The sequence below is a fragment of the Salmo salar genome, chromosome 04, assembly GCF_965601325.2.
Source record: "Salmo salar chromosome 04, fSalSal1, whole genome shotgun sequence".
NCBI classification, from domain to species: Eukaryota; Metazoa; Chordata; class Actinopteri; order Salmoniformes; family Salmonidae; genus Salmo; species Salmo salar.
In genome coordinates, this window is record NC_138294.1 from 46119925 (window position 1) to 46141328 (window position 21404).

The window sequence follows — 21404 nt, forward strand, 5'->3', positions numbered from 1 at the left end:
ACCAAAAAAATGTCAAATCTACGCAAGTAAGATTTATTAAGTAAGCCTATTAAATAAAACGGAAGTGAAGTCACATTCAACCAAAAGTTAAAGGCATGCTCTGGTACTTTGGCGACTAAGAAAGTATTTTTAAACCTCCCGCTTTGGGCTGGATGTTGTCTATGTGGAATTCATAAAAGCATAATATATGGGCAGAATTATTATTTTACCTCAAATAGCCACGAAATCCCTAGTTTGAAAGCAACAGTTTTCTTGAAGCTGTGCCATGACTTTTTCGGCACATGGGCCAGATCCCTTGCAATAAGAGTGACAGCTAGCAAGAAACCTGCAGAGCGTTATCCAATGAAGTTGCAGGGCAGGCCTAACGGCTCAGCAGACACAGCAGAGAGAGCGAGAGGACGAGAGAGGGCAATGACGTGATGCACATACACTACATGACCAAAAGAATGTGGACACCTGCTCTTCGAACATCTCATCCCAAAATCATGGGCATTAATATGGAGTTGGTCCTTAGGCTTGACTCGCAGTCGCCGTTCTAATTCATCCCAACGGTGTTAGATTGGGTTGAAGTCAGGGCTCTGTGCAGGCCAGTCAAGTTCTTCCACACCGATCTCAACAAACCATTTCTGTATGGAACTCAATTTGTGTGGGGGGCATTGACTAGCACAGGACTAGTACAGGACTCGTAAAGGCCCAGTGCACTACTTTTGTGATTTTTTTAAAACTAAATGTATTTGAGTGTTTACCAGTATTTGTAACTTGAGTCTGATAAGTATCTCTTCAAAACAGTTAATTTGATAATACTTGTGGAATATAAAAGTACTTGTTTGATATACGTTTTCCAGTTTCTTGAAATACTTTGCAAATGCAACTTATTTCTATATGAAAACTGAAATGGTCTTTTCATTCCTTTTTAATAGACACGCTTATCCAGAGCAATTTACAGTATTGAGTGCATACCTTTTCATACTGGTCCCCCCCATGGGAATCAAACCTACAACTCTAGCATTGCAAGCGCCATGCTCTACCAACTGAGCCACATCATCACATCATCACAAACCACTTGATGTCTCAATGTACTCAGTTACTGTATTGAACATTGTTTTTCTTCATGGTGATAGAAAGTCTGCAGGTACTAACCTAGATGACCAGCCTATGTACAATACAGTGATGTACATTTACGTTAAGTAGTTTGTAAGGATAGTAAATTAATACTGCACAAAAAAGTGGTTGTTTTCCATGTTATTTGATCAAGAAAAATATTTCATTTGATGTGGATGTTTTGTGTCTTTTCACATTTTGATGTAAATGTTTGAGGACAGGATTTTGTTATTTCTGGATTCCATTCTAATGGCAGTCACAGAGAAAGGGACAGGGCAACAGCTCTTACAATTCCAACTATTGAATCCTGCAAGATACTGTTCTTAATTATACAACTACCTTTTTTGCCAAAGCAGAGATAATGATATTTTTTTTTTTTTTGCCTGTGCTACAGAGGTCTATATTGGTCAGCTAATACTAGTAAAGGCCCAGTGCACTACTTTTGTGAAAAAAATATTATTTTAGCACCCCTACTTCCTGTGGCCTCGGTTCCCATCACTATGAGTCATTATGCTCAGTGCCCCGGGGTACTGGGGGTGGAGCGGTGCACTCGTGACGGAACCGCTTCCTGTAGCCTGAACTATTCCAAGGTTGAAGGGGGTTTTCAATTTTTTATACATCAACAAAAGAGCACCTTTCTGGTTATATACCCTCAATGACAAAATATATGATTTAAACATGTATTGGCTACAAATGTTAAAGATTGGTTAAGTACCCTATGTTTTTTTGTGTTGATTATAGGCTTTATAGAGCAGCCGTTTCTCCACTTATAATGGTATCTTTAAAAAAAAAAACATGACTCAAGTCATGTGATCATGACAATATAAACATTAATTTGCGTAATCTTTAGTAGGTATTTTAAACTGTAACTAACATTCCAACTTCAACTATTCATGATGATGTGCGGAGCTGTTTCCCAGGTGAGCAACGCCACGCCTGAAGTGCAGCAAATATGCGATAAGGTGAGCATAATTTCTTCATTTAGCCTGCGAAGTCTAGCTGTCCAACGGATATACTCTTCTTTCAACATAGAACACTCATGCAAGCTTGATGAAGTGGTAATCATCAACCTTGACGGTTATTGAATGATTACCTTGACAGGGTTATTCCATTCCAAACCTATTGGACTCAAGGTGTGCGTGTGCACAGGCTACATAGAATACATTTGGAATGCTGCCCGATTTGTCTTTTTCATGTTTCTAGATGAAGCCACATGCAGAGAAGAAAGCTGGAAAGAAGTTTGATGTTTTCACCGCCAAAACATTCACAACCCAAGTTGTAGCTGGGACCAACTTCTTCATTAAAGTGAGATTGTCGTTTTTCTTTCTACTTCCCGTGTGGCTCAGTTGGTAGAGCATGGTGTTTGCAACACCAGAGTTGTGGGTTCGATTCATATGGGGGACCAATACAGAGAAAAAAATGTATGAAATGTATGCATTCACTACTGTAAGTCGCTCTGGATAAGAGCGTCTGCTAAATGTACTTTCTTTTTTAAAATGTACGATGTTTAGAAAAAATAAATGTCTCTGTTCCCTTACAGCATTGTTTCCCAAACTCGGTGCATGTTTTGGTTTTTGCCCAAACACTATACAGCTGATTCAAATAATGAACTAATCAGAAAGTTTAAATCATAAATCAAAACGTGTACTGAGTTTGGGAAACTCTGAACTCCAGGGGGGAGTCATTTTGTTTTCAAGCACTGTGAGAGCTGTGACTCCCTGCCACACCACCTGTATGGGTTTCGAAGCATTGAACTGCGTCGCAAATGTATAGGGCGTGAACATTTACTGGAAGAGCTTTGTAAACACTAAATTGGTCATTACTCAGTACATATGAGCCTTGAGAGTCCCGTCTCTCTACCACCTATGCGTCACTCATTGGGCCCTAATCCTTGCCTTTCTCATAGGTCCATGTTGGTGGAGATGAATATATGCACCTGCGCGTCCATAAAACACTACCCCACGCTGGCAGGAAACTGGAGCTGCATGGAGTACAGACTCCAAAAACTCAAAATGACCCTATTGGTTTCTTCTGAATACCTGTAACTCCCTGCAGAGGATGCCACCCCCATACTCCAGCCTCCATGCCTGCTCTGGATCATGTGTACCCTTGTTTTTATGCTCGCCCGTATTGTACTATACTGTATTGTATACTTACATTGGTAAATGTCTGTCTTTACTAAAAGCCATCGACGCCTTTTCACTAAATGTATTTGGACTACAATGAAAATAAACATTTGTCAGCTGACTTTTCTTTTAGTAAATCAAAAAAACACTCTGTGAAGTGCTTGTTCTATAATTTCTGTGTTTTGGAGGTTATGAAATTTCTCTATTACAGCAATTACTATACACCTATTCCATAATCCCTAGTAGTGACTGGCATGTTTCTCATGATTGCGTGGTACTGTCACGCTCTGACCTAAGAGAGCTGTTTTTTCTCTGTTTAGTTAGGTCAGGGTGTGATAGGGGGTGGGCATTCTATGTTTTGTTTTCTATGTTTTGGCCGGGTATGGTTTCCAATCAGAGGCAGCTGACTATCGTTGTCTCTGATTGGAAGCCATACTTAGGTAGCCTTTTTTCCCCTTGGTTTTCGTGGGTAGTTTTCTGTTTTGTTAGTATAACCTGACAGAACTGTTGGCTGTCGTTTTGGTTTCTTTGTTTAAGTGTTTTCATTAAAAGTAAAGATGAGCACTCAACACGCTGCGCCTTGGTCCCCTTTATACGATGCACGTTACAGGTACCACATCAGGTAGGGATTATGTCAGCTAAATAGATCAAAACAGACACACATGCAATGACTTTGAGTTGGTTCTGGACATGAAAATATAATTCTGGCAACAGGAAAGGGGAGAGTCAATTGTGGTGTGCAGTCTTCCTTTTCTTTTTGCAGAAAACATTTTCCCTCAATTGGGTGTCTGCTGTATGCAATCCAAATGAGGGCCCCACCCATTGTAAGAGGTGACTACAACCTGTAATGACAGCATGATGTCTGCTTTTACCTGTGATTACCATATTTCACCAAAACACACAAAGCTGAAAACTGGTAGTTATCCTTCTGTCTTTGGGGGTTTGATGAGGGGAATAAAAAGTGGAGGTGGAGGGGAGGAGAAAAGGAACAGAACTGGAATATAAGTCACCAGAATAAGACGGGAGATATGCAAAGTATCACAGCACTAGGATGAAGTCATTGCTGATCGTGATGCTTGTGGTGGTGTGTCTGTTGCTGACTGAATCTGGTGAGTATGACATAACTCACTACATGCAGCACGACACACAGGACATAGTCATGTGATTATGTGATTATGATAAGTGTTACAGGGTAGGCTACAGGAGAACCTTGAGTGACTGACTCAGTTGACCGGACCTCCCTGTTCTATATTTTTAGATGGAAAACGTAAAACCAAGAAAAATAGGATCTCATTACCCAGAGGAGTGAAGAAGATTCAAAAGGCCCTGGGTGAGTCATATGTTATAATTTTACTTGCTTGCCTCTCTGTTTCTCTCCTCTCCACCACTGTCTTTTCTGGGTGATTCCTTGCATGTGTAATTGCATGTGACACTGTGTGGGGATTGTAACTTTATTGAGAATTGAGAGCTTTGATTTTAAAACGTTTCATGTCCACGTGTTTAATACTGTAAGTGTTGTGGCCCTTCATTTGTTCATGAGGTGGTTGGCTGTGTCTGTTGCAGACCCTAATCGCATTGTAAATACTTTGAAATGGAAAACTGGATCCAAAGATCTGGGTAAGTACAACACATAATATTTGTTTCTGTAGCCAAAACCGTGATCAACAGGATGAGTTCATATTGCCCTAACCAATCATTAAAGACTCATTAAAGACTCCACACATCTATTACACACTCATTCATATGTAGTCTGTAGTATTCCAGCTTCTAGTGCACTTCAATTCTTGGATTAAACAAACATTTTTTACTATTTCTTATTTAGCTAAAGTAACAGAGGATGCCATTGTAAATGAACATTTGAGATGTAAGTAAAAAATAATATTGTTGCACGCACTTAATCATTACTCTGCATTTTTAATACAATATTTATTTTGATATTTTGGACAAAACTGATGGTATTTATTTTGTGTTTGTTCTAGTGACGACCCAAGGTGAGTTGTGATCATGGAAGTGATGATGCCATTTCTCAAGTGTTCACATGGTTGAATGTGTAGTTACTGTGTTGTCATTTCCTTCCCCTCAGTGATGAACTGGCTTCATAAAGTGGTTGACGTTGGTGAGAAATAGCTGTCTGTCTGTCCTTTCTGTCTGTCTGTCTGTTTGGCATCTATCAGTGATTAACACAATGATTTCTGATTTGATTTCTCAATTTAGGAAAAGGCATTGCTAACGGTGTCTGCAAGACAGGTGAGCGTGGTACAATTAAGAAGGACTGTATGAAAACAACATAAACCTACTGCCAACTACACATCTAGTTCATTCTATATGAACACCTTAGAGTGGAGGATTGTCTGCATTGTTTCCCTCATTTTGCTTCCCTCCTGTCCTTTACCCTCACAGTCAGCTATGTATGAGGGACTTGAAGCTAAGACTTGACAGTAATGGTGAGTACCAAAGACTATATGAGTGAGTAGCCTCCTATTTAGTGCAACTTGTGTAATCGATGTTCTACCTTCTATCATCTAATCCAATCATACAAAGACTTGTACTCTCGTCTGTCCTCTCTCCACTTCAAGAACACAGTGTCAATACTGTAGACGGACAGCAGAGGTCACCTTTCTCATGAAATTATCTACGGGACAGCTGGGAGCAAAGCTTGTGTGAAAAGACTTGCTGCAACACATCTTGAAACTTCCCCAGTTCAATCCACAAGCTGAACCTGCCATCTGTCAGAATGAACATAGAGACATCTTATATCCAGCACAATTGATAACTGTCAGTTTTCTTGCTCATAGTACATACCAGTTAATCTATACCATAGAACATAACACAGTAATACCTAAACTTGCATGCATGGCTGTTCAGTCAGTAGACTACAATCGTTTGTGGTTTTATTTTTTTGGAATGAAGTGAATTGCATTTTCTGTTCAATTAAATAATGTTCCGATAAACTATTTTAGCCGCTCAATCATGGTTTGATTGTATTTACACACCTGAAGTAAGCACACAAATATTGTCATTACATGCTGAGAACATTTCTTGGTTTGATTTCTTAGTATTGGATTGAATAATGATATGTTTCAAGACCACTGTTTCAACTGGTAAGATGCAGTGGCGGTTCTAGACCATTTCAACTGGGGGGCCAAGCTGGGGCCAGTTGTTCTGTTAGAGGGGCCAGTTACATTAGATGTTATTGTTGTCATATCGTTTTGCATATGGTACGATACTGTTGTGTTCCGCCTAAAGCCATCCCTCTAGAAAATGTGTGGGTTAAATTAGTGTTCCGCGTTGCCACTGTCTAATAACGGATATAAAAAAAGAACGATAGCAAATATTAGTCCCCCCCCCCCAGAACCGCTAGTGACAGTATGTGAGCTGTAGGTGTGTCTGACACAAAGACTTGCCCACACTTGTTTCAGGTGTTTCATCACAGTATGTCTTTCGCCTCCAACTGCCAAAAGAGTGGAAAATTACCAACTGGCAAACAGTTTCTTAGAACTTATGTAAGGATTACTTGCATGAAACAGTATAATATTTAAAGGGATATACCACTCAAAAGGTATGTGGAAAATCCTCGTAGGTTGTATTTTTAGTTGACTATACCTTTAAAATTGTGTTGAACTGAGATGATATGAAGTGTTGACCTGAGATGATATGATTACATGAAGGCTTGGTCTTCCTTTTCAAGCAAGGTTTTACACTGATAGTTATATTTTACAATAAACCCCACACACACACACACACACACACACACACACACACATACACACACACACACACACACACACACACACACACACACAAAGCGAGATGCAGGGATCATGTGTTAGGTGGAGCTCTGTTTACTGTCTAAAGTGCTGACAGTTAGATTTGATTCACTAGTTCCTGCCCACAGAAAGCAATCGAGGACAGATTCTGCTTTGTTTATCACTGTCTGTCTTTTTTTGCTCCTGTTATTTTATTTTCTAAATTGATGGGCAGATCATTACAAGAGCTTTCAGCCCACTTCACATGCACAAACATATTACATACAGTACCAGTCAAACGTTTGGACACACCTGCTCATTCCAGGGTTTTTTATTATTTGTACGATTTTCTACATTGTAGAATAATAGTGAAGACATCAAAACTATTAAATAACACATATGGAATCATGTAGTAACCAAAAAAGTGTCCAAATATATTTTTGGGGGTTTGAGAGTCTTCAAAGGTCAATGACCAAAACACACCTCCAGGCTGTGTAAGGGCAATTTGACCAAGAAGGAGAGTGATGGAGTGCTGCATCAGATGACCTGGCCTCCACAACCACCAAACCTCAACCCAATTGAGATGGTTTGGGATGAGTTGGACCGCAGATTGAAGGAAAAGCAGCCAATAAATGCTCAGCATATGTGGGAACTCCTTCAAAACTGTTGGAAAAGCTTTCCCAGGTAAAGCTGGTTGAGAGAATGCCAAGAGTGTGCAAAGCTTTCATCAAGGCAAATGGTGGCTACTTTGAAGAATCTAAAATATAACGTATATTTTGATTTGTTTAACACTTTTTTGGTTACTACATGATTCCATGTGTTATTTCATAGTTTTGATGTCTTCACTATTGTTCTACAATGTAGAAAATAGTCAAAATAAAGAAAAACCCTTGAATGAGTAGATGTGTACAAACTTTTGACTGGTACTGGATACACTCATAGCATGCAGACAATCACCAAGACAATTCATGATATGTTTTCTAAAGTTATTTCAATTTATTTGAGATTAAATGTGTATTATGTACTTGCACTTTGATAAATGCTCTCATCTCAAAATTCAGTTCATGATGTTCCTTTTTGTGGATAAGTTCACTTCCAGTGTTCTACAGAGGGAGGAGTGACCCCATAAGCCCCATCTCCATGGGTATTGTATAACTAGTTTGTGTGTGTGTGTGTGTGTGTGTGTGTGTGTGTGCGTGTGTGTGTGTGTGTCTAAGGGGCGGGGGATAGATATGGTAGCAGGTAGCAGCTTGTGTGTATGGGAGGGGGTGTTTATGTAAACCCATGCTCTACAGTATATATAGGAGTGAGAGATAGCAAAAAAAAGCAGATCTCCTGTTTTGTCCTTTATAATTCTTGATACTGACCCTGCTCTGCTGTAGCCATGACGACCATGCTGCTGAGCGCACTAGGAGCACTGCTCTGCTCCTTGGTTGTCACCGCTGAGGTCATGCCCCAAGGAGACTTCAATCTACAGGGGGTAAGAGAGAGAATGAAGAGAGGGATCAGAAATCAGCGTTACATTGAAAATCAAATGACGAGGAACAAACTAGGGATTGCTATGGAGAAGAAAAAAAAACATTAGGAGAAAGAATACAGAAAGAAACCTGTGATGAAAACAAGATTCAAATGGAAGGGATGAAGACAAATGTGGGAATTCTAGTGACACATTGTTGGGTGTTCATATTGAGACAATAGTTATTCAGATGTTCCTTCATGAATGATTCAGGAATATTTCAGTATCAGCTCTCACACATTTAAGGTTTAAACTTTCTGTGACTCCTGCAGACAGGAATAAGGAGGTGATGTAATCTAATCAGGGCTGTTTTTTGCAGGGGGCAGGAAAGTGGTATGTGATTGGATTTGCCACCAATGCCCATCAACCACAAGGCCAGCATGAAGATGGGCAACGCCATGCTGACACCAACTGCTGACGGAGACCAGGAAATGGCATATTCTAGCCGGAAGTAAGAGAGAGAGAGAAAGAGAGAGACATTGTGCTGATTCTGTTTGAAATGTATTGTCTCTGTAGCGCTGATGGCTCCTGCTGGAGAATGAACCACCTGGCCAAGAAGACAAACCTTCTGGGGAAATTCATCTACAATAGCGAGCGTAAGTCTACAACCTATAAACACATACACACACAGTGCACTAATGGGCCTATGTGTGATATTGTCAATTGGTCTCCCTCTCGTCCCCTCCAGGCTGGAGTAATGAAAATGACATGTGTGTCGTTGACGTTAAGTATGACGAGTATGCTCTTATTCACACCAAGAGCAAGGGTGTTTCAGCTGTGCTCACCAACCTGTATGGTACGATCCTTTCCACTCCTCTGAAAAATCCTATGACTCAAGTCTCATTGTTTCACTATTCCTTTCCCCATCATTTGTTAGAAATCTTATATTACAAAATATTGCATCCTTCACAGTGTATTTAGTCTGCCATGTATTGTACCGTGGGACAGACCTGAGCCCTGACCTGCTGCAGAAGTTTAGGCAGTTCTCCCTGGACACTGGCTATCCTCCCCAAAAATGCTACAGCCCATCTGTGCAGCCCATCTGTACAGCCCATTTAGGAAGTGTGTTTAAGTTGCACAATATTTCTTGATAGAAGTGTGGAATGTTTCAGACATAATTATCAACCTTATTTCTCTCTTTCTGCAGATGAGTGTCCTGCTGTGTAATTTCATCCATGTTTTTTACTTTCTAAACATGCTCCCTTGATCAGTCTGCATGGCATTGCTACTCGGTCGGTAGACCCATGGCAACTGTGGCAACCATGAACCCCCTTTAGCTCCACTGACCCATCAGGCTCCGCCTTCACTAGGCAATTCAGATGCAAGTTAATCCCAACGTAGCTGTAAACTCTGTTAGTTTTTCACTTCTCTGACTTGCTCCAATGAAATACTGTCTCGTGCTTTTTCAGTTTGTCAGTCATTCTACTCTTCGGATGACTAGAATATGTTGGGTATTTAATACCTCTGATCCTAAGATGTAATGTTAGCTGCTTTAGAAGTCTACATGTTGATCAAATGTAATGTAAACCCAGCTCTAAAAGTAACCTTGGTGTACTATCATTCTATTGAAAATGTCATCCTACTCCTTGCAAGTACATCCATAACACAGTTCTGATTCCTCTTTTTGTTTGTTAAGGGTTTACATCTACACACTTTATTTACAAATGTGTACAAAACAATAATTTACCTCCTATAGAATTCTAGTTACACTGAATTATACAACAAAGTTCATGATGATGAAATAAATATAAAAACAAAAATGATCACAGGGGAAGGAACTGTCGAAGCCAGAGTACAAATATACCACCAGTCTTTACAAGTTGTATTTCTCCTCAGGGGACTAATGCCTCTCCCTGGCCACTGGCATAAGTAGATGTGTGTTTGGGTAAAGGAAGTATGTTGTGGTCATGAGTCTGTGGTACCAGATCTAGTGCAATCTAACTCTGAAGGCCTCGCTGGCGCTGCATCATACTTCAGGTCTCTGATAATCAAGCTTATTAGGGGTTAAATATTCTGTATGAAGATGGGTTTATGGGTTGGTTCTAAATGATACTGCTTACCTGTTAGATCACCCCCATGGGATAAACAACCACATCTAGTATCTCATTTTGTGTAAAGAAGTGAATCAACTAAAAGACACCTCTCTGAAGCCGCAGCTTTTACAATGGACATGGCTATTTGCTATGATGCAGTCAACTCCTTCTCTAGGCATTGTCCATGACCAGACAGACAGTTCTCCTCAAAACAACAAAGTAATGATGACATAGAGATGTGGGGTCAGAGCACCAGGAAGCGCAATACGCTATGAAAGTCCCGCCTACTTCCTTGTTCAAATCCTGTACTGTTTTTGAATGGGCGTCAAGCTTATCATATTCATGAAAACGTGGTCATTTACGATATATGTCAAATTATATTTGTGGATTAATTTACTTCTACCTGATGTCTTTCATGAATATTTACGATTTCATTAGAATTTTCCGTAATCAAAAATCTTCAAAAATATATTGGGTAACCTGAATTCTGGCATATCAGAACGTATACCACGGGTATGACAAAACATTTAGTTTCACTGCTCTAATTACGTTGGTAACCAGTTTATAATAGCAATAAGGTTCCTGGGGGTTTGTAATATTTGCCCAATATACCACGGATAAGGGCTGTGTCCAGGCACTCTGCGTTGCGTCTTGCGTAAGAACAGCCCTATCGGGCACATACCACACGTCCTCCGGCCTTATTGCTTAGTTAGAATAGACGACCACTCTGCTCAGTGGACTTGCTTTTTCTCAGCACTTGAATGTCCATTTCATTGTGGAATACAAATAGCTTGTAGTTTTAAACAGCTTGTAAATCTATACAGTGGCAGTTTATCCACTTCATAAATATAATGGTACCTTTCAAAAAGCACGACTCAAGTCGTGATCGTGACAATATAAACAACAAAGTACAAATTAATTAGTGAAATCTTTTGTAGGTTTTTTCAGCTGTAACTAACTTTCCTACTTCAACTAATCATGATTATGTGAGGCGGTGCCTCCGAGGTGAAGGCCATGGCTAGACGGGATCCAGCTTTTGTCAATTTAAATTCAGATTTGACGTTTTGTAGCCGGTTAGGAAAATTTAAACAGCAGGTTGGGATAATTAACGTTGCAGGTTAGAATAATTAGGTCCAGGTTAGGAAAAGAGTTAGGCTTAGCTAAAATGCAACAAAAATCAACTTTTGACGTTCATTTGACATAAACTGGATTCCTTCTAGCCATGAACGTGAAGGATGCCACTCCTGAAGTGCAGCAAATCTGCTATAAAGTGAGCATAATTCCTTCATTTAGCTTGTTTAGTCTAGTTGTCCAATTGAATATGCTCATCTTTCAACAATGATGACACACAATAATTACCTCGGCCATGTTATTCCATTTGTGGGTAAATAACAAATGTATTCTTTCAACAAAGAAGACACAATAATTACCTCGACCATGTTATATTCCATTTGTGGGTAAAAAACAAATGTCAAACCTATAGGTGTGCATAGGCTATATGGAGTAAATCTGGAATGCTGCTGGAACAACTAAGTCATTGCCTGATTGTCTTTTAAAGGTTTCCAGATGAAGCCACATGCTTGAAAGAAGTTTGATGTTTTCACTGTCAAAACATTCACAACACAAGTTGTGGTGGAGACCAACTTCTTCATTCTTCAAGTGAGAATGTGTATTTAAAAATTATTGTATTATTTCTAGCCTATGTTTTGCAAAAGTAAATGTCTCGGGGTTCCACTACGTCATGGGTAACCAACCTTTTCTAGCATGAGGCGAGCTACTCAGCTCTTTTTAGCTTTCAAATATGCACATTCTTCTCCTCTCCCCTGAAACTCTTCCCTGGGTCCTTAAGTGTACAAGAGAAAGTAGTACACTATGTGTACTGTCAATATACCTGGTAAAATAATGGTTAATAAAAAACTAAGATGGGCCATATAAAATCTGTGATTTTTTTCTTCAGTTTTATTCTTCCTGGTTATATATTTGTTGGGGGTTTTCACTCTCAAAATTATATTTGTTCACATAGAAACAACTAAATTGAATATTATGACTTGATGTCAATGATTAAATCACATCCGAAGACAATTGTTTTAGGTCTGGAAGAAAACAAACACATTTACATTTTTGAGTGTAGTTCCCCTTTAATTGCGCATCTGGCCCTTTAATTGCTTATCTAGTGTGTTGTCTCATATGCAGGTCTAGCAATGGTTCTGTTCTGCTGATGCTAATTTCATGGCAAAGTTTCCAAATAACAAATAATCAAAACAAATGATATACTTACTCATGATGTACGTCTTCCAGGTAAGTCTACTTTGCAGTTAGCATATAATTGAGAAGGATTTGGGGAAAGTTTTTCTGTCAACCCACAATGGTTATCACATCAACCGGCTACTAATGATTTGTATTTTTATTTTATTTAACCATTATTTAACCAAATAGGCCAGTTGAGAACAAGTTCTCATTTACAACTGCGACCTGGCCAAGATAAAGCAAAGCAGTGCGACAAAAACAACAACACAGAGTTACACATGGGATAAACAAACGTACAGTCAATAACACAATAGAAAAATCTATATACCGTGTGTGCAAATGTAGTAAGATTCGGGAGGTAAGGCAATAAATAGGCCATAGTGGCAAAATAATGACAATTTAGCATTAACACTGGGGTGATAGATGTGCAGATGATGATGTGCAAAGAGATACTGGGGTGCAAAAGAGCAAAAATAAACAACAATATGGGGATGAGGTAGTTGGGTGGGCTATTTACAGATGGGCTGTGTACAGGTGCAGTGATCGGTAAGCTGCTGCTTAAAGTTAGTGAGGGAGATATGTCTCCAGCTTCAGTGATTTTTGCAATTCGTTCCAGTCATTGGCAGCAGAGAACTGGAAGGAAAGGCGGCCAAATGAGGAGTTGGCTTTGGGGATGACCAGTGAAATATACCTGCTGGAGCGCGTGCTACGGGTGGGTGTTGCTATGGTGACCAATGAGCTGAGATTAGGCGGAGCTTTACCTAGCAAAGACTTATAGATGACCTGGAGCCAGTGGGTTTGGCGAAGAAGATGAAGCGAGGGCCAGCCAACGAGAGCATACAGGTCGCAGTGGTGGGTAGTATATGGGGCTTTGGTGACAAAACGGGTGGCACTGTGATAGACTACATCCAATTTGCTGAATAGAGTGTTGGAGGCTATTTTGTAAATGACATTGCCGAAGTCAAGGATCGGTAGGATAGTCATTTTTCCGAGGGTATGTTTGGCAGCGTGAGTGAAGGAGGCTTTGTTGCGAAATAGGAAGCCGATTCTAGATTTAATTTTGGATTGGAGATGCTTAATGTGAGTCTGGAAGGAGAGTTTACAGTCTAACCAGACACCTAGGTATTTGTAGTTGTCCACATATTCTAAGTCAGAACCGTCCAGAGTAGTGATGCTAGTCGGGCGGGCAGGTGCGGGCACCGATCGGTTGAATAGCATGCATTTAGTTTAACTAGCATTTAAGAGCAGTTGGAGGCCACGGAAGGAGTGTTGTATGGCATTGAAGCTCATCTGGAGGTTTGTTAACTTCTCTAGGGCCAGTGGGACGATTTCGTCCCACCTACGTAACAGCCAGTGAAATCCCGTGGCGCGTTATTCAAATACCTTAGAAATGCTATTACTTCAATTTCTCAAACATATGACTATTTTACACCATTTGAAAGACAAGACTCTCGTTAATCTAACCACACTGTCCGATTTCAAAAAGGCTTTACAACGAAAGAAAAACATTAGATTATGTCAGCAGAGTACCCAGCCAGAAATACTCAGACACCCATTTTTCAAGCTAGCATATAATGTCACAAAAACCCAGAAGACAGCTAAATGCAGCACTAACCTTTGATGATCTTCATCAGATGACAACCCTAGGACATTATGTTATACAATACATGCATGTTTTGTTCAATCAAGTTCATATTTATATCAAAAACCAGCTTTTTACATTAGCATGTGACGTTCAGAACTAGCATACTTCCGGTGAATTTACAAAAAATGTACTAAATTACTCACGATAAACGTTCACAAAAAGCATAACAATTATTTTAAGAATTATAGATACAGAACTCCTCTATGCACTCGATATGTCCGATTTTAAAATAGCTTTTCGGTGAAAGCACATTTTGCAATATTCTAAGTAGATAGCCCGACATCACAGGGCTAGCTATTTAGACACCCAGTAAGTTTAGCCTTCACCAAACTCCGATTTACTATTAGAAAAGTTTGATTACCTTTGGTGTTCTTCGTCAGAATGCACTCCCAGGACTTCTACTTCAATAACAAATTTTGGTTTGGTCCCAAATAATCCATAGTTATATCCAAACAGAGGCATTTTGTTCGTGCGTTCAAGACACTATCCGAAAGGGTAAAGAAGGGTGACGAGCACGGCGCATTTCGTGACAAAAAATGTCTAAATATTCCATTACCGTACTTCGAAGCATGTCAACCGCTGTTTAAAATAAATTTTTATGCCATTTTTCTTGTAAAAAAGCGATAATATACTGACCGGGAATCTGCGTTTAGGTAAAAAGACGAAAGAAAATAAAGCACGGGGTCAACTCGTGCACGCGCCTAAGCCCATTGTCCTCTGATCGGCCACTTGCCAAAAGCGATAATGTGTTTCAGCCTGGGGCTGCCTCGATATCATTCAGCTTTTTCCCGGGCTCTGAGAGCCCATGGGAGCCGTAGGAAGTGTCACGTTACAGCAAAGATCCTCAGTCTTCAATAAACAGAGACAAGAAGAACAAGATCTTGTCAGAGAGGGCACTTCCTGTAAGGAATCTTCTCAGGTTTTTGCCTGCCATATGAGTTCTGTTATACTCACAGACACCATTCAAACAGTTTTAGAAAGTTTAGGGTGTTTTCTATCCAAAGCCAATAATTATATGCATATTCTAGTTACTGGGTAGGAGTAGTAACCAGATTAAATCGGGTACGTTTTTTATCCGGCCGTGTCAATATTGCCCCCTACCCCCAACAGGTTAACACAATGTCCAAAGTAGGGCCAGAAGTATACAGAATGGTGTCGTCTGCGTAGAGGTGGATCAGAGAATCACCAGCAGCAAGAGCGACATCATTAATGGTCATTGTGAGCAGGATCATTTGCCTCCGTAAATTTGTCTCCCACACTGCTCATCGCTCAATAATGCTTAGAAATGTACCAAAACCATAAAAAAATGTAAATCCCGAATTTAAAGCCTAAAACGTTGCCTACCACTATGTCAGATCGTGAAATGTGAGTTCAAATACATTTTTACCTGACCAAATTGTTAGATGTCCTGCAAAACAATATTGACACTGAGTGAGGCTCTCTCCTCACTATATTGTTCCTGCACTGAGGAATTGCCATCTTCAGAGGATGTTTTTCTAATTTATCTGCAGATAATCGTTGTCTGGAGCTCAAAAAGTAATAGGAAAAGTATGCAAATCAGGGAGCCAAATTAACGGCTCTTTCACATATGCGATTCGGTTCTCGACGTTCACCAAAAAAAGCCGTTCAAAAAGAGCCGTTCATTCGCGAACGACTCATCAGTACACTGGCTATGCACTGAGTAATAGACAAATGGCCGCAACACACAGACAGAAATGAGCAATATTGTTGGAAATTAATTGGCACATATTGTGTTAGGTTTGGATTTTTAAGACAATAGTGGCTAACCAAGGGTGGGATAATATCAATATTTCTTAAGTTGGTTAGAGCTGGAAGCTTGCAGTGTCTGATACTTGAGAAATTTGATCATGACAGTTTACGGTGGAACCAGGGGTCCTGGCCCACCCTACCATACCTCCTTGCCTGTCCAAATAAATTATTTAAATATTGATCATTTCTTTGACTGTGACGCACGCAGACAGAAAGACTAAAGATTATGGCATGCAGGGGTGTAACTTTCACTGGGGACGGGGGGAGGGACATATTGAAATAGCATTTTTGTCCCCCCCCAGTTTTATCATTGGAATGTGATACAAAAAGAGGCAACGGTGTGCTTTAGGACCATGAGGACGCCTCCGAGCGGTCGGGTCGGCTGTTTGGAGTGTTTATCCGACTGGATAAAAAAATATATATATATACACAATTTTGTCCCTTTCTCCTAATTTCAGCAGAGAGGAAGAGGCGAAGCGAGAGGGCTCACTCTCACCAAAATCTGTACAGAGTAAGCCCAATACCTTTCTATGGGAATAATATGCAGAGTTAAGCTTGTCGCCTGCCTTCCCGCATTTGGGACAAAGAGTCCCATTGTTAGGGCGGAGACATGAGCATCTCGTCATTATATACAGATATCTGGTTTCAGCCTCTTGCAAACTGGAAAGGGTTGGCGGGTGCACAGTGCACTGTTAGGATCCTGGATTGCCCTAAAGTTATTTATTTATTATTATATAATAACTCCCGTCTAAATAAAATCATTCAAAATACTTGAACCGGGAGCATGACTTTCCCATTTGGCAGTGTCTGATTATCTTAACTCATCACGTACACCACTAATAAACTGAGCTTCTCAGTCAATTGTTTTTAATCTGTCATAGGGGTCGTTGAATGGAGACCAAGGCGCAGCGTGTATAGTGCTCATTCTTTGTCTTTAATGAAATACACTTTACCAACAAAATAACAAAACGACCAACAACAGTCCCGTCAGGTGCACTAGGCTAAAATGGAAACAACCACCCACAAACCCCCATGAAAAACAGGCTGCCTAAGTATGGGTTCCAATCAGAGACAACGATAGACAGCAGCCTCTGATTGGAAACCATACCTGGCCACAACATAGAAAATGACAACATAGAATGAAACTCTAGACAACCCACATAGAAAACAGAAAACCCAAAACACATAGACAAAACACCCCCCTGTCATGCCCTGACCAATCTACTAGGGAAAAATGACCTCATACCAGGGTCAGGACGTGATATAATCTCAAACAAGTCAACAGTTTTTTTTAAATAATCTTTCCAACACTCCCGGCCTTGATCTTCACCAAGCCTCGGTATGAAAGAGCAAAATATCATGATCTGATGATCCCATATAAAATAAAATAATACAAATATATTTTGAAAAAAGAAAATTGTTTCACAAAAGTAGTGCACTGGGGCTTTAATAGTCCTGTATTAGCGGACCGATATAGCTGTCTGAAGCCGGTTCCCCCCCACGTGACAATGATTTTGAAAAACGAAAATTTTATTATTGAAATTAAACTGTTCTACGAAAATGCGCATATAGAATAATCATAACTGGTAGGATAAATTGTAAGTTTGACAAGCTGCCTTTACTATTACACCAGTTCCAAAAATTGTGCGTGCACACATTGGAGATCCGTGAAAAAACATGCCGCCTATGGAAATCAAAGGCCTGTCCAATTTATAAGATCTGGCGCCAGCCCTGGGTGGAACACATGAAAATTGCAAGTACTTTCAGAATTGTATGGCCAGCTACTCATAAGTGGTCTGCGAGCTACTGGTAGCTCGCGATCAACCTGTTGGAGACCCCTGCAATACATTGAGTCATGATTTTGTCTTCAAGCTCTGTGAGAGCTGTGACTCCCTGCCACACCCTCACAACCCCTGTATGGGTTTCAAAGCATTGGGCTGTGTTAAAAATGTATAGGGAGTAAACATGTACTGGAAGAGCTTTGTAAACACTAAACAAATGGATCTTTACTCAGTACGTAAGAGTCTTGATAGTCATGTCTCTCTACCACCTATGCATCACTCATCAGGCCCTAATCCTTCCCTTTCTTATAGGTCCATGTTGGTGGAGATGAATTTATGCACCTGCGCGTCCATAAAACACTACCCCACGCTGGCGGGAAACTGGAGCTGCATGGAGTACAGACTCCAAAAACTCAAAATGACCCTATTGGTTTCTTCTGAATACCTGTAACTCCCTGCAGAGGATGCCACCCCCATACTCCAGCCTCCATGCCTGCTCTGGATCATGTGTACCCTTGTTTCTTATGCTCGCCCATATTGTACTATACTGTATTGTATACTTCCATTGGTAAATGTCTGTCTTTGTACTAAAAGCAGTTTTCACCTTTGACTAAATGTCTTTTGGTACATTACAATGTAAATAAACATTTGACAGCTGACTTTAGTTTTTTGTAAAACTTTAAAAAAAAATCTATAATAAAATCTGTGAAGTGTGTATGTGGGTGCTTGTTATACAATTTCAATTTACATATTTGTAGGTGATGACATTTCCCCCATCTCTATCACAGCAATTACTGAACACCTATTGCGTAATCCCTAGTAGTGACTGACATATCAGGTCAAGATTCTGTCAGTTGAATACAGTGCAGTCTTCCAATCGAGGCCTCAAATCGGGATGGTCTCCTTTTAAAACCGGCACATCTGGAGGAAGAGGCTTGATTTCTGACACTATAGTGGTACAGTTTTCCTTCATCGAAGAAGCCTCAGGTTGTACCTCCTAGGTCTACTGTTTGAAACATTTTCTGCATTTAAGATCGAAACAGACTTTGAGTTGGTTCTGGAGATCAAAATATAATTCTGGCAACAGGAAAGGGGAGAGTCAATTGTGGTGTGCAGTCTTCCTTTTCTTTTTGCAGAAAACATTTTCCCTCAATTGGGTGTCTGCTGTATGCAATCCAAATGAGGGCCCCACCCATTGTAAGAGGTGACTACAACCTGTAATGACAGCATGATGGCTGCTTTAACCTGTGATTACCATATTTCACCAAAACACACAAAGCTGAAAACTGGTAGTTATCCTTCTGTCTTTGGGGGTTTGATGAGGGGCCCCCGAGTGGCGCAGCAGTCTAAGGTTCTGCATCTCAGTGCGAGAGGTGTCACTACAGTCCCTGGTTCGTATCAAGGCTGTATCACATCTGGCAATGATTGGGAGTCCCAAAGGGCGGAGCTCAATTGCCCCAGCGTCATCCAGGTTTGGCTGGGGTAGGCCATCATTGTAAATAAGAATTTGTTCTTAACTGACTTGCCTAGTGAAATACAAAAATATAAATATTTTTAAAGTAGAGGTTGTTGGGAGGAGAAAAGGAACAGAACTGGAATATAAGTCACCAGAATAAGACGGGAGGTATGCAAAGTATCACAGCACTAGGATGAAGTCATTGCTGATCGTGATGCTTGTGGTGGTGTGTCTGTTGCTGACTAAATCTGGTGAGTATGACAACTCACTACATGCAGCACGACACACAGGACATAGTCATGTGATTATGTGATTATGATAAGTGTTACAGGGTAGGCTACAGGAGAACCTTGAGTGACTGACTCAGTTGACCGGACCTCCCTGTTCTATATTTTTAGATGGAAAACGTAAAACCAAGAAAAATAGGATCTCATTACCCAGAGGAGTGAAGAAGATTCAAAAGGCCCTGGGTGAGTCATATGTTATAATTTTACTTGCTTGCCTCTCTGTTTCTCTCCTCTCCACCACTGTCTTTTCTGGGTGATTCCTTGCATGTGTAATTGCATGTGACACTGTGTGGGGATTGTAAAAACTAGATCCAAAGATCATAATATTTGTTTCTGTACCCAAAACCGTGATCAACAGGATAAGTTCATATTGCCCTAACCAATCATTAAAGACTCATTAAAGACTCCACACATCTATTACACACTCATTCATATGTAGTCTGTAGTATTCCAGCTTCTAGTGCACTTCAATTCTAGGATTAAACAATTTTTTTTTACTATTTCTTATTTAGCTAAAGTAACAGAGGATGCCAAGTAAAAAATATTATTGCAAGCATATAAGGATTAATCTGCATTAGTAATACAATATTTATTTTGATATCTTGGGCAAAACTGATGGTATTTATTTTGTGTTTGTTCTAGTGACGACCCAAGGTGAGTTGTGATGATGGCATTTCTCAAGTGTTCACATGGTTGAATGTGTAGTTACTGTGTTATCATTTCCTTCCCCTCAGTGATGAACTGGCTTCATAAAGTGGTTGTCGTTGGTAAAGGAGGACCAAAACACAGCAGGTATGCGTAAGCTCATCTTGACGTTTATTAACTCAGAAGGAACGTACAAAAATAACAAAAAAAAAAAAAAGAACAAACAATAAACAACCAGTCTGGCAAGGCACAAGGCTAAACACAGAACAATCTCCCACAAACACACAGACAAACACACCCAACTAATATAGGACTTCCAATCAAAGGCAACACCACACAGCTGCCTTCAATTGGAAGTCCACCCCAATTAACTCTACATAGAAACAGACTACCAAGACTAAACATAGAATACATGAATCTCAAACAGTGCCCCAAAAAACCCGGAATACTTAAATCAAATGCCCTTACTACAAAAACACCACCCCGAACCACATAAACCAAATACCCTCTGCCACGTCCTGACCAAACTACAATGACAATTAACCCTTATACTGGCCAGGACGTGACAAATATCTGTCTACCTGTTTCTCTGTCTGTCTGACTAGCTTCTAGCAGTGATTAACACAATCATTTATGATTTGTCAATTTAGGAAAATATACAGTGTCTGCAAGACAGGTGAGCATGGTACAGTTAAGAATAACTATGAAAACAACAGCGTGTGCAAAGCTTTCATCAAGGCAAAGGGTGGCTCCTTTGAAGAATGTCAAATAAAAAAATATGTTTTGATTATGAACACTTTTTTGGTACAACATGATTCCATATGTGTTATTTCATAATTTTGATGTCTTCACTATTATTCTACAATGTAGAAAATTGTAAAAATAAAGAAAAACCCTGGAATTAGTAGGTGTATCTGAACATTTGATTGGTAAAGCAAGTATTCAGACGCTTTTCTATGAGACTGGAAATTGAGTTCAGGTGCATCCTGTTTCCATTGATTATCCAGGAGATGTTTCTACAAGTTGATTGGAGTCCACCTGTGGTAAATTC

General features: G+C 40.0%; 1 protein-coding gene and 3 long non-coding RNA genes across 5 annotated transcripts; all 4 read left to right on the forward strand.

Moving 5' to 3' along the window:
• Positions 1-1834: 1834 nt before the first annotated feature.
• On the forward strand, positions 1835-3796 carry LOC106603058 (cystatin-B). Its single transcript, XM_014196200.3, has 3 exons — positions 1835-2063; positions 2305-2406; positions 3008-3796. Exons 1-3 carry the CDS (start codon positions 1995-1997, stop codon positions 3134-3136), a joined length of 300 nt encoding a protein of 99 aa, XP_014051675.1. The 5' UTR covers positions 1835-1994; the 3' UTR covers positions 3137-3796.
• Positions 3797-4203: 407 nt separating this feature from the next.
• LOC145878645 (uncharacterized) lies at positions 4204-5109 on the forward strand. Its single transcript, XR_014392148.1, has 4 exons — positions 4204-4336; positions 4486-4557; positions 4791-4844; positions 5050-5109. It is a non-coding gene; the product is annotated as an uncharacterized LOC145878645 (long non-coding RNA).
• Positions 5110-5199: 90 nt separating this feature from the next.
• LOC145878644 (uncharacterized) lies at positions 5200-6195 on the forward strand. The gene is made up of 4 exons (XR_014392147.1): positions 5200-5343; positions 5442-5474; positions 5628-5671; positions 5804-6195. It is a non-coding gene; the product is annotated as an uncharacterized LOC145878644 (long non-coding RNA).
• A 467-nt stretch (positions 6196-6662) lies between these two features.
• LOC106603059 (uncharacterized) lies at positions 6663-18516 on the forward strand. 2 transcript variants are annotated; one of them, XR_001328362.3, is made up of 4 exons: positions 6663-8453; positions 8809-9085; positions 9178-11792; positions 18278-18516. It is a non-coding gene; the product is annotated as an uncharacterized LOC106603059 (long non-coding RNA). The 2 variants fall into 2 exon arrangements; XR_001328363.3 differs by lacking the exon at positions 18278-18516 and having other exon boundaries at positions 6696-8453; positions 9178-9285; positions 9637-10918.
• The last annotated feature ends 2888 nt before the right edge of the window (positions 18517-21404 follow it).